General features: G+C 39.8%; 1 protein-coding gene across 1 annotated transcript in view; it reads right to left on the bottom strand.

Annotated features, from left to right (window-relative positions):
- Positions 1-13,977, bottom strand: part of PLB1 (phospholipase B1) — a 78,839-nt gene that overhangs the window by 18,811 nt on the left and 46,051 nt on the right. Inside the window, exons 36-45 of the mRNA XM_066180406.1 lie at positions 10,714-10,765; positions 10,488-10,568; positions 9,323-9,388; positions 8,812-8,912; positions 7,926-8,007; positions 7,402-7,506; positions 5,652-5,747; positions 4,488-4,559; positions 2,822-2,893; positions 554-614 (exon numbers count right to left, since the gene is read on the bottom strand). Coding sequence (XP_066036503.1) covers positions 554-614; positions 2,822-2,893; positions 4,488-4,559; positions 5,652-5,747; positions 7,402-7,506; positions 7,926-8,007; positions 8,812-8,912; positions 9,323-9,388; positions 10,488-10,568; positions 10,714-10,765 — 788 coding nt within the window. The remainder of the gene's footprint in view (positions 1-553; positions 615-2,821; positions 2,894-4,487; positions 4,560-5,651; positions 5,748-7,401; positions 7,507-7,925; positions 8,008-8,811; positions 8,913-9,322; positions 9,389-10,487; positions 10,569-10,713; positions 10,766-13,977) is intronic.

Genomic DNA, 13,977 nt, shown 5'->3' with positions numbered 1-13,977 from the left:
GGGGAAAAGGTTCTATATGTCACCTCCGCAAAATGCTTAACATCTTGCCTTTGCTTACAACAGTGTATTACACTAACATGGAAAGAAATAGAACTTAAAACAACTTAGGTAAAAAAATGAAAATAGACTAGATATGTTTACAGATGCATATATTCAATCTCTTTTAATTGGCTTACAGGTTTGGGTCACAGATCAATATTTCCTATTAAAAATCTCCCTGTAAAATCTTCAAAATACACACAGCAGTTGCACTGCACTGCTTAGTCACTAACCCTCGTGGGCAATTTTAATCTGCCATGCTGCTGTATGATAAATGATGTATATGATACATGCATACAATAAATGTGATCACATTTATCCACAGAGACATACTTGCTTTCATGCAGAACTTACAGTGAATGATGAGACAGACTTCTTCTCTTTCCTACTAAATATATCAGCTGTTATTGTTTACTTTCCATCTAGGATGTGCAATTTCAATATCTTATTGTTTTTAGAAAAAAAAGATGAAATTTTTCCTATGTGAGATTTTAGGTTAGGAGTTCTTTCTCACCTGACGTTGGGACACGACTAGATGGAGTGTGATCGGGACACGACAGTTCACTGCCCCAGTTCTGAAACGAGAAGTTAAAAAATTGTTTCATCTTGTAGCTAAAAGATAATGTGGAATTCATATATGGTTTAGATGTACAGTGAAGGACAAAACCAAGCTAAAACAGATCCTACTTTGGTGCCTATGTAGCTCAACAGTCTTTTACACCTCTTTGTGGAATACTATCCAAACAGTAATTACTTCTGGTGACATTTTCTAGCCAAAACATAAATCTTTTCCAAAGGCAAAACATTTCATCTTGAAATACTGCTTATGACAAAGTTCTATAAGGATGATTATTTTTTCCCTCTCCACTGCCTAGAAATTTTGTCCATGACCTACAAGGTGGGGTCTCCAGGTCTGAAGTCTTGCTCTGTCTCAAAACACATCAGATGTAAAAGCAAATAAAAATCAACAATAAAATCCCCTGCAAAGTTATCATGTTATATTAATGTATTATATTATTAATGTATTATTGTATTAGCTGGTAAAGGGGTTGAACAGCATTCCTATGAGGAACAGGTGATGGAACTGGGGTTGTTTAGTCTCGAGAAAAGGAGTGACCTTATCACTCTACCACTGTGTGAAAGGATGTGTGAGGAGGCTGGAGCCTCTTCTCCCAGGCAACCAGTGATGGAACAAGGGGAAATGGACTCAAGTCCCACCAGGGAAGGTTCAGGTTGGATATTAGAAAAAATTTCTTCATTGAAAGAGTGGCCAAGTTTTGGAACAACCTTATATATTCCATTATTATATTATCGTTCCCTATGTACCTGGCCAGGAACCTATTCTTTCCCTATAAACTTTCAAAAATGGCTTGCTTTTACTGAATATAAAATTCAAAAATATTCGAATTTTCAACTCTTTAAAAGTTCCAGTAAAGAAAACTGTCAGGCTCTAAATAAATGTACTTTACCATACATTTTTAGGTGACATAATAGTTATTATGTATATCCCACCAACTGAAGACTTTGAATCAAACACACATTGCAGAACACCTTAGTTCACCAGCAGAGAGAGCTGAACAATGTCTCCCCCTGCTTTTTGGTAACAAGCAACCATATTAGCCAAGAAGGCAGCAAGGGAAAAACTAAAATTGTTACAGTGGCCAGCCCTTGCAAGAGCAATGACAGCTGTGTACACTGATCCAAGGGCCAGCCCTGCTAGAAGCAGGAAGATAGGCTAGGGATGTCCTGAGGTCCCTTCCAAACTCAATTATTCTGTGACAGCACAATTCTACCAGAGTAAAACTACATGGACCTGTGGTCTTCAGAAAGCACAGTTGTTGTTAAAAAACACCACAACAAATTCATCTGTTCTTGCAAAAAAGTGTTGTAATAGGCTCCACTATCGACCACTGAAGTCTGTTTGCAGAGGTTAGAAAGGACAGATAGGCTTATTTTTAGATCAGAAAATGTTGCTTTATCCTCTCCCTATACTTCTTTCCTTTATCACTTCAAAAGCTGTGGCTGTTGAGATTTAGTGGAAGTACAAGAATTACCTATCAAAAGGGTAACTCTAGCTCTACAGATAAAAATCCTCTTTCAGTCCTTAAAACTATGACTTGCTACGCCAATAGCTGCTGTTCTTTGGGACCCTCATGGCACACAAAGGTTTTGCTAATTGGGTTAGTCATGAGCACCACCAGTATCAAACTAGCCCAGTCTACTTTGACTGCCAAGCAAATAACTGCTCCATTTCTTCAAGTCCTACACACAATATCTGTTTCTGCAGTTTATTGAACATGCCTCATGATAGTTGCTCAATCATGGTGGAAATTAAGTCCCTTTGAAATGGGATTCCTATCATTGTATAGAGTCACACATCCAATATGTAAAGGTGACTGCCCTCTACAGGTTAAACTTACTTGAGTGTAAGGAAGAACTGTGCCTCCAGAGCGGACTATCTAAAATCTTCCTCGGATTATTTGAGGGCCAGGATTCTAAGACAGTTTCTCCACACCGTGAGGAATTTGCTATCTGAATTAATTACGCATTCTAGGTTACTTTGGTTACAAATTTGATACAATTGCACCAGTAATATAATTAATTTTGTTTGGCTTTTAGGAAAACATTTGTTTACACAATGAAAAGTGCAATGCAAGGCAGAATTCTCTTTCCAAAAACTGGTAACAGTTTATGTAATCTATAAATTCAGGATGATGTGTTAAGAGACGAGATGCAACTTTGCATAGTTTGCCTAAAATGCAGCGAAAGGTGCAACAATTACCTCTATTGGCTCTGTAGTGGGCTCCACAGGTGTGTAGTTGCTATTCCTGTAGGTTCCCAGGAAGGGACTGTTCTGGAGAAAGAGGAAACAAAATAAGAGAAGTAAGATAAACCAGGCAATAAGCATGTGGCACAAACCATAGCAAGTGATATCAAGTTATCATATAACCAAGAAAGTAATTGCCTAAACTATAAAATTGGAATCTGGACTTTGAAACCATGCTCTTTCCTTAAAATTCATTAAAATTTGTGTTTAGTACCTTAGGACAAAAATTACATACACCAGACGCTGACTGCAGTTTAACATTTTCCTCTCCTAACATTCCAAATTACGTTTTATTAGATGTTTCGTCTTTTCAAAAGGCACTGATGTAGAATCTTGACAAACCTGGGCAGATCTCCTGTGTCAGCAGCAGGGAGATGAAAGATTGCCTACTGAAAAGATCATTCTTCCCTCCAAGGGAGGCTGTAGAAATTCCATCACTATTTTTGTCCCCTACTAATGCAACATGCATTCAGGAAGACGTGCACATCATATAGGCTAAAAAAATTCACCTGGAGGCTCACTTACCTCAATCAAGAGAAACTCCAGCATCTGCATAAGGAAGTCTTAAAAAGTACTAAAATTAGAAGGCAGGCTTTTATTGTACTTGAGGTTGCGTCTAAACAAATTTTCCATGGCTCCTGGCACTTCTATCAATGATGTTTTCGTAGCGCTTGGGCTTACTAAAGGCTTACCATTTCTGAAAAAAGTGGCCATATATCTTTTCAAGGGATATAAAATTTTTCTTTGCCTACTTCTGAAAAGCACCATCTTTGAATAAGAGTGAAGGAAGGGAAAGAAGTATAAAAGACACATTATTTGGCACTGAAGAAGTTGCTGAGTTCATTCAATCTGTTTGGAAAGAATGCTGGGTAAATGAAGTAGGATCAATTTGAGCAAAATCTGAAGACTTCTGAAACATACTGGTTAATAACTCAGCAGATTTTCCTTGTCTGACAGGATGGACACAATATGAACAAAAGCCTCATGTATAACTTGAATGCCTGTCTCCAGAACTAAGAGAACCCAGAACTCAGCTCCCTGATCTGTTCAGTTCTTTGGCTCTCTTGTTGAAACTGCTGAAGAAAGGGAGCCAATTACTGCTGCCTGCAGCAGTCATTTCCACGTGCTGGTACCTAGCAACTGTCCTGCAAGTTCAGCAGCTTGTTTTTTAACTGCAGAAGCAGCTTCCAAAGAGTCTGAAGTATTCCTCTTACGGATCAGGCCAGGAAAACCAACCTGCCACTAATCCAAGAGATGACAGATTCTGGGTTTTCAAAGCTGCTGTGGTGCCCAAACCTCATTGATTCTGATGGGAAAGTTAATGCAGCATATTCTGTTGTTTGCTGCTTGAGCTGCCTCTGTACTTCACAAAAAACAAAAACCAGCCTCTGCTGCAACTGCAAACACACAAATCAGCATGTTGCCAATCAGTATTCAGGGCACAGCAGAATGGCCATGGGACACCAGCGCAGGTATATGAGAACACCTGCTCACTCAGAGGTAAACAGAGAACAAAGCTTTGAGTAAACTTATTCCAGATACACCAAATCCCTGCTCTCTGCAGCAAGCACAAGCAGCACAGCCTCCTCATGGCTAGCTTCCAAAATTTGGGTATGTTTACCTGAGCTGGACAGCCAAGGACGATGTCAGCTGAGAAATCAAATGAGTCAGCTTTCTGGCCTACAGGCTGTAACTAGAAACAAAGACAAAAGAACCCATTTTTTAACCATGTCAGCTCAACTTAAATTTGTATAACAATTCTAAAAAACTCCAACATAAATATACCTTTCAAATCCATATAAAGATGTCTGCATTTACAGACCTAGATTTACAGCCAAGGCTGAAATGCATGTACTTCTCAGAAAGAATATGGCAAGTGCAAAACAAAAGAGCAGCTCTAGAAAGAAGCTTAAAATGGGAAGTGGAAAGCTACAGTGGATCAGTTGAAACTCCTGGAGGATTTTGGCAGGCACATGAAGTACCTTGGAATTTTGCCAGAAGGCAAGGTCATAAACTTTCTTCTCTTGCATAAAAGACATTAAGAGTCTCTCAATTTTTTATAGCTAAGCCACATGATGGCATCTCCAACAAAAGGTTGTTTATGTGTAGAAGATAATACCAAATCTAATTAGAGGTACTGCTTGATGATTGCAAGCGATCATGTCAGCTGTTAAAATATTACCCCAAAGTATATGGAAGTTACTATTCAGGATCCAAGACACTGCCTCTGACTGCTGGGTACTCCTGCACTGCAATACTAAGTAAACTGGGTTTGCTTAAGCAATCTTTAGTGACTCATCTTTATTGAGCTTAACTCATTTCCAAAAGTAGTAAAACTGAACTGAATTAAAGCCACTTTAATTCCTAATGAGACATTAACAACACACGGATTTAAAACAAACTTCTAAGTAATCTGTTTTAAATTGACAGATGCAGTTACAATTCTTTTTTTGGTGGTATCCCATAGCAGCCCATAGAAACATCATCCTTATTAAATGCTATCCTGCCTTGCATAAATACGGATGAAGAAGACTCGAAGCTGCTCAGCTGAAGTCACAAAATGACTGATCATGCAGCATGCCTCTCCTTGCCACACACTTTAAAACCAGGTGATTCTAGGCAGAAAACTGTGCCAAAGTCAGAGGGTTAAGGAAACTAGTTAAGGAGAGACAAACACAAGGTCCAGCGTTATTCAGGCCTGACTTGCAGTGCTTATTACAGAGATATTTTAATGGTAGTGAGGTCTAGGTGAAGATCTCATTATATGCAAAGCCTGTCACCTTACCACAGAATTCCACAGAGCCTTGGCAAGCTGAGAATGGCCTTTCTGGCTTGGATGGAAGCAGTCAGGTGCAAAGTAGGAGACATCTGGATTCCCATCCTACAAATAAAAGCATGAAGGACATCTGAGTGCTGAAAAATCTCCACACTTCCAATTTGGAGCTGCTGAGGCCAAATCAGAACCAGTAAAGAGAGATTCATGTTACTTGTTCTCCCTGCTCCACTGCAGAAAGGCCCCTTGATTATCTGGCAATACAAACTGTACTTCAGCACCCATGAACTATCAGAAACAGCTAGCTAGTGATGATTATGTGCCCTCCATGGGCAGATCCATTCAGAAGCAGCGAAACCACCATTTTCAATTATGGGCATAGTTCCTCTTCAGGTTCTGCAATAAGGATGAATTAGTTCCTCTCCGTGGCTCCAGTTGTCATTAGAACTGGAACCACAGGAAACATTATGTTCTACAGTACCTTCTGCACAGCTGTGAGTTTTGAAAGGATCAAGAAGCAAGTGAGTGTTTGACGGAAGGCAGCCAGACTGACCAAGCACACCAGAGCAGTCTCCTTTCTAAACAGAGCTGCACTCTAATAGAGGGTTAATAAAGGTACTGGAGGATCTGAAGGAAATGGAGTTCAGAAATATAAGTATCTTGTCTGTCACATGAATACTGAGATTAGGGTCACAAATGACAGAAACAACTTTTTTTTGGTGAGAGCAGTTCTTCCTCAAAACTTGAGCAGGTTTTGCTTCAGTGTGGTTGGGCTTGCATTTTAGAGGACCACTACCAAAATTTGCATCACATCTTTTGCCATGTTTAGAGACAGAATTTTCATTTCAGGAACATCTGTATGTTGTGTGAGAGAAGAAATTAAAAGAGCATCCTGATCTTAAAATCTGAACTAATGCCTGTGAGACTACAAAAAAAAGTTCAGAAATATTTTGCTTCTTCTGTTTTTATTTCTTTGTTCCCTACCCTCAGTATCAAAATCCCTGGGGATGACTTTTCATGGGCACCAGCTTCACACACAAACAAAACAAAAGGCCTGTGAAGCTTTCAGCCAGTTTTCCAAATTTGTCCATAGCAGCATCTTGACTTTTCAAACTTTCACCACCTATTGGGAACATTTTCAGAATCAGTCTAGTTCAATTTTGCCAGAGTAATCCCTGCTCAATATTTTACTCCATCTCGTCTTAGCTCCAGGTACATATGAAAATAGTTTCAGCTTTAGGGAAAGTTTGAGCCTTTTCCTAGACTTGTGGCTTACTGGAACTTGCCACGCAAGGAACTGAAATATACATCAACATATACATAAAACTACTTCCACGAGATCATAGGTAAACTTCCCTTTCTGTCAGACACAGAAAAATAAGTTATGTGGCATATAGGGGAGCTGATGTCACATTATCCACTGAACAATGCAGCTATGTTGCTTTAAGAAGTGTAACTTAATAACCTGGTCTTTTATTAATCATTTTCTATTTTCAGAAAGAAAAATATTTATGTACTTTAAAGACAAACAAACCTCTTAAATCAACTTTTGACTCATTTTCCAAAACAGTAACTGATATTGACAGAACAATACATAAAACTAAGAACTGCTCACTGTAAGAAGAAATCTGTTGTACTATACCAAAAAGCAGCAATTTCTCATAAGAAAAGCACAGAAAGTGAAACTATTTTGAATATAGTCTCTGTAGGTAAGATACCCATCCTTAGTTCTTTAAATGCAGAAATCACCTTTAGATCATACCTGATCAAGAGGAGTCCCCAGATTTTGGAGGAAAGGCTGGATGACCACTGTGAAATTTTCATGAGTGTCATATCTCCCAGACTCTATCAGTCTCTGAATGCCAAGCTGCAAGAAACAGAAAACCTTCAACAACATCTCTGCATCATAACTATTTTCTTTGTTTGGGTTTTCTGAGAGGGTGGGAATCAAAGGGAAATTTTACTCGTGAACTTAAATGGCCACAGACACTGGCAAAGGACGGCTGAGATGTCGCAAAGGGGCTGAGAAGGCTGGAACACAATACTGAAACTGTCAGGGACAGGGTTTTGGTGACTAAACTCCCACTGATTAACCTCTACTAGGAAACATACTTTTTCTGAAGACCTCTGCTGCTAGCTTCCGTCACATGATACGTTTGGGTAGCATCAAATGAACTCCTGCTGAGTTCATAGTTTCGGTAAAATATGGATATGATATGTTGCTCGTTTATCAAGAGCTCACTTCTACTGGAAATAAAGTAACTGTACCACTCTTAATAATCATACCTGGTAAGCTTTGATGGCGTCCCTCACCATTGTTAAATTTTCTGAGTTTTCTTCTTCTGTGAGAACACAGCTACACAGATAACTGTGGGGGAGGTTAGAGGAGAGAACAGGAATAGAGAGAGTTAAACATCTGATAATGCAGATGCCATCCTATGTCATCCAATGCCCTCATGACATGGATCTAATAAGGGAATCCATACAATCGTTTTTATGAAAACATCTTATTGTCCTTGCTATTGTAATTTCAAACCTTAGTCTTATTTTCTGCCTCACATGAATGACACTACTTTAAGTAATTTTGGTTTCACACCCAGATATTTCGAAGCACAGAGGATAGTTTGTTTCATTTATTACACCCTGGCATCCAAAGGCCCTGCAGATTGACAGAGGTGCACACCAGAGCCACTGGGGAACAAGAAAGCAGGTCTTTGAAATGTACTGCCTGTTTTACTTCAGAGCTGATACATTTCCAATCACCAATTCCTTTTACATTCCCAAGACAGAGAATTTGTCTCTGTCTGAAAGGTCAGAAAAGAATGCAAATTACCCATTGCACTAAAGCCTCTGAAATAGGGGAAACATATCTGCTCCTCAAATACACCATGTTCTTGCAAATCTAAATGTTTGTGCACTTTAACCCCATCGTGAAGAACCCTGTATCAGTAACTTTAACCCTAGCCTTTGAGGAGCATATTATGTACAGTTCTAGATATGGAAAGCACTTAGCTCAAAGCCAAGAGAAGGAAACGCCATCAGGCAGGGTGATATCAGCACTGCATGGGAAGTCCACAGGACTGTGCTGCTACCTTTAAACATCATTTCAAATTACGAGAGAAGCATGGAATAAGAACCCAAACAGGACAAAAGGAAGTCAAACAAGCCTTACTCTGCCAAGTAAGTGGGGCACCGAACTGGAGTGTCTACAAATAGCTGTCTCAGAGGGAGGATGTCTGCCACATCAACCAGACTCACTAGAGCTTTTGGAACCTGAAAGGTAAGTCAGACTTCAGCTTAGAAGAAACTGGTTACACAGCCCACAGTGCATTTATTTCACCCCAAAGTCCAGCCATTTGACATCCCTTCCCTCTCTCCATCATAGGAAGGATTAAAAAAATAAAAATAATGAAAAAGCAACAAATCTTCCACCAAACTCCCCCAACTCAGCTTTTGATTCTTCTCCCACACCATAGCTCAATGTTACTATCTGTCATTTCAGACTGCATCTCACTACTGCATATAGACAAGACAAAAGAAAATGTTTTTTGTACAAGTCAAAAGCATATGTCTGGTACCAGAACGCAAAAAAACCCCACAAAATTAAACAAACAGAAGAGCTAGCATCAGTCAATCATGTCTCAGTGTGAGCTAGAATGCTGGGATAATTTCACAGTACTTGCCTCCTTGTGCAGAATATCAAGAGTTTCTTGAATCCTTTTGATGTAATTCCCAGCTGAGTAGTGATCCTGATAGAAACAGAAGAGATTACTGTCAAATAGAGACACAAAGAATTTAGGCTGGGAGGCTGGAGAACCACATTAATTCACTTCCTTTTCTGCCCTACAACATTGTGGTCAGTAGAATGTTCTTGCTTCTTTCTAGAGACTGGGGATTTTAAACATAGCAGTTAATCCAAAACATAGGGAGGCTCGGTGAAATTTTGGATTTAAAATAAACCTTGTTGAGTAGCAGCATATTTAAACCAAATCCACTGGGCCCTTCATGTAAAAATGCAGGAAGGAACCCGATCTGAATGCATGCTGAACAGCATAAATCAAGCAGCCATAAGCATGCTCACAGCCAGCTGATAAGCTCTCATAAAATTACGTGAAATCATTGCTAGTCAAGGTCATAGCTATAAATAAGGTTATAAAACTTGGCAGCAGCAGCAAAGATGCTTAGCAAGGCTTCTGCAGAAGAAGCACATTTCTCAAGCACAAGGGGTTGCAGAAGAATTGAAAATGCCCATAAGAAGTGAGCATATTAAAGGCAAGAGAGTGAGAGCTGGCAGTGAAAGGTGGCCTCTCCCTGCCGCCTGCCCACTCAACTCCCATGAGCTCCTTATGGCAGCCCTAAAGGCTTCTCCACAATGCAGAGAAGCATAACATGCAAATAACACTGAGCACTGCAGCAATTTCCCTAATATATACAGCTCACCAGTTCTAGCACCTCCCTACACTATGAGTTATTGCGTGATGACAATTGTAGGGTTGCACTGCTTTGAACTACCACTACCATTCTTGGATGTCTAAAGAGGCCAAGCTAGCAGCAGAGCAGTTACCACATCAGAGGAGTGAGGCCTTTCTTCCCTTCTATTTTTTTGCTTACGGTCAAAAAACAGTAGCCAAAGCAGTGGTTGTTATCCTGGAGTAAGCCAGAGAAAACAAAACCATCCTACTCTGTTGCTGGTAGCTTTTTATATCAGAGTATTGCCAGCAACAACCCCTGTCAAAACATACAGCGGCCCATATATAACTCATGTTATCTCTGTGACGGCTTTATGATTTCTCTTGAGGTGTTTCTACACTGACACCACAGTTTCAGATAACCAGTTCCACTACTCACAGGGTCTCTGCAATAGTTGCACAGATCATTGGCTCCAATATGCACGGTTATGAGCTTCCAGTCAGCACTGAAGTCAATTCTCTATGCAATAAAGAAGAAAATAACAAGTCTGAATTTCTTTAACGTTGTGATATGCACATGGTGTTGTTGCAGGTGGATATGTCTCTGTGAAGCAACATCAATTTCTATTCATGCTGGAAGTTTAAAGCAGTCCCAGACAACATACCTGGTCAGTTTTCATAAGATTCACAAGACTTCTTGCTTGGGCTGGCAAGTGTCTGGAAAGAATGAGAACTAGTGAGTGAAAGTATTGAAACACCAGTATTGAGATCAACATTACCATGCTTCAGACATCTTAAATTAAGTTGTCAGGTATCAGAAGGGTTGAGTGAGGACACAGTACAATACTCATGTTGCTGTGATCAAATTACAGGTTCACATCTTGGTAATAAAACCAACATCAAATCAAACTTGAATAGAGATTTTACTCAAGTTCAGTAACTAATCTGGAACCATAATTTCAGCTCCTATTACAGTGCTGAGTGCACCTAAAACAGCTGAAAAGCCATAAACAGCAACAGCTGTAAGCAGAGGGCCTCTGCAGAGCTAGGCTGCTATCAACCTATTCTTTGTGGACTAAAACAAGGGAATCCCCAGTCCCAATACTTAGTTGACCTCTTGAGCAACATGTCCCTGAAAAACAGATTTCAGAGCTCACTGTGCACAGCCTCCTCATTTTTGTAGCCTGCACCCAGAATCAGTACATAACTGTACACTGTGAAACAGCTGTGTGCACACAACTTTTCCAGGGTAATTAAAAATCCAAGGAACCTTCAAGATTACTCAGACAAATTAAGATGACAGCCTTGCTGTTTTCCAACAGCCAGGTGAGCACTTATTCTCTTTTTTTCTGTATATATATATATATATATACATATATACATATATATATATATATATATACACACAGATAGGTATGAGAGCTGGATGGATATCTAAAGCGCAATGAGTTTTGAGTTACCTAGACTGAATGCTTCAGCTTTTTTTTTGACTGCCCTGACAGGTTGGAGGGAAGGGAATGGGACAGGGAAGGGGACAGGGAAGGAAAGAAAGAGAATGGGGTCAGAAAGCATTGACCTTCCAGACAGGTCTGTGGTTCAGAATGAGCTGCATCTACCTCCAGGCTCTTGTTAAAGACACTGGCTGTCTATCACTTCTGGGAGCATATCAGCTGACATTAAGAAGCATGACAGTTGTTTTGTATGGAAACAAGAGTCTAGCTCCCCTTCACAGTGCTTTGTTTACTGTAGGAAAAAAAGAGGTCTCTCACCACCCTTGTCCAGTTGAATACTGACCTAACACTGGCACGGGAGCATCTGCTAAGGAATGAGCCCTGTCACATCCATTTGTGACACAGACACTGTGTGCACTGTAGTAGCTCTTATCACCATTACCCTTGTCCAATGTCATAATCTACTTATTTATATCCCAAAGCTATCACAAGCCACAAGTGGTCACAATTTCCTTCTGCTCTTACTTGTGGAAACCCCTAAGCTAGGACATCATCTTCAATATTGACACAGAGGAAAACACTACTTATTGATCTGACAGTCCACAACATATTTGATTTCTTATACAGTCAATGAGGTGCGGATGCATCCTGAGCCAATGCAGTCAGCAAGATCCAAAAACATCTTGAATGAAGTAGTGCCAGCAATCGTCCATCCTTGAACTACAGTTTCAACCAAATTTAGATCTTGACCAATGGCAACAGTTTGCTAATGGGAAACACAGATATTCACAATTCCTGCACCTGTTTTCTCCACTCACTCTTAAATTCTTAACCTTCTTTTTTTTTTTTTCCCCATGTGAAATCAGAGACCTCAGCCAGGCCATTATTCAGATCTATCCTTAACTCTATCATGTACTTAAGCACTTTGACAATGAATGCAGACAGGCTTAGGAACACTTTGCTGTATGAGACTTGCAGTACTACATTTTCCGCTAGTTCAATAAAGAGCTCTTCAAAGCAGCCGTGGATTTCATTTTAAGAAACCCTTACACCTGGTTTCCATAAGCTGGTAAGGCTGCAAAATTATCTGATTTCAGAAATGTCCCAGAACCTCTGGAAAGCACTTTCCAGATTAGCACCATAAAGCAAGACAAGCCAGGCAGCAATTCTTAAATACCAGCATTAACTGGTAGACCTTTTTTGCCCTGTGAATCACTGGAAAATGGATGGTTTTGGCTGATGAAGAATAAGTGCTGGATAGCATCATCATTACAGGGTCAAATACTTAAAGCAGGAGAAACATTTCCTTATGTTGCAATACATTTCAGTACTCGACTAGGATGAATTCATCTTCTGAGGTACATCAAGAGCCAAAACATTATAGAAGAGAACCTCAAAAGAAGTATCTCAGAGTTCAGGGATAGTATTTTACAGGACTTGACTTTTGTACAACTTTCTGCAGAGAGTTATGAGAAGAGAAACAACAGAAGACAAGCAGAAATCTGGTATGATTGTTGTCTGTGTCTCCTTGCTGAATGTTTACAAAACAGTGCTACAAAACAAAGATAGCTCAATTTCATCATGTTTATCCAGTCCAGTCACTTGCAGGGGAAGAGAGAAAACTAATTGGTATAGAATAAGTAGGCAATTTTCATTAGACTAGCATCCATCAACTTATTTCAAACAGCTAACAAATAGCTATTTAATAGCAATGCCTCAGCTGCTGATACAAGCTGCCTTAAGTCATAATGGTGACTTAAGAGGTTGTGTATCCTGCTTCAAGTCCTCCCATCAAACCAAAAAATCTTTTTCAGGATGTAGCTGATAAAGAAAACAAGACAGGCACCTCTCTCATTCCTTCATGCAACAAGCAAAAGCTGGTGGTAATCTAGATATATGCTGCATACAGTATGTTAATAAATTCTCATTGATGGCTGGTGCACATTTCACTGACATACACAGTTACACTCAGCCATCACCAGGTAAAAAAATGCCCTCTTTCAGTTCTGTGGGGGCTGTAGGATATAGCAGGGGACCTAGCACCCTGTTTCTGTCAGGAAATCCAAGAATTTACTGAGATTACCAGAATGAGTCAGAAGTTACACAAGGCCTACAGGAGAGCAGTAAAAAAACCTGACAAATCCTAATAATCTTTGCTTAGATACAGCAAACACAAACACCTCTCTTGGCTTCTGAACTTCACTTCCAAGACTCCTTTGGGAAGCAAGATGAATTTTCTTTAAACAAACAAATTAAGATCTGGGTAATAGCAATTCACAATGTCAAACCCAGGCATGGTCTGCCAGATTCTGTGCCCAAACTATGACTGAATTCAAGCAGCCATCTGTTTTGTTAATTAAACTGCACTGACTCTGAATAACTATCCAGGGATTTTTAGGATGAGCAATATAGCAAAGCTCAACTCATGCAGCTTCCCAGGTGTGACTAAAAGCAAAGAGCCAAATTCAGGTGACTGCA

This window comes from Chamaea fasciata, unplaced genomic scaffold (genome assembly GCF_029207755.1).
Source record: "Chamaea fasciata isolate MVZ Bird 193981 ecotype frontalis unplaced genomic scaffold, bChaFas1.0.hap1 SCAF_3, whole genome shotgun sequence".
In the NCBI taxonomy this organism is placed as follows: Eukaryota; Metazoa; Chordata; class Aves; order Passeriformes; family Sylviidae; genus Chamaea; species Chamaea fasciata.
Note: the sequence above shows the minus strand (reverse complement) of the source record. Positions and strands in the feature narration are given on the sequence as shown.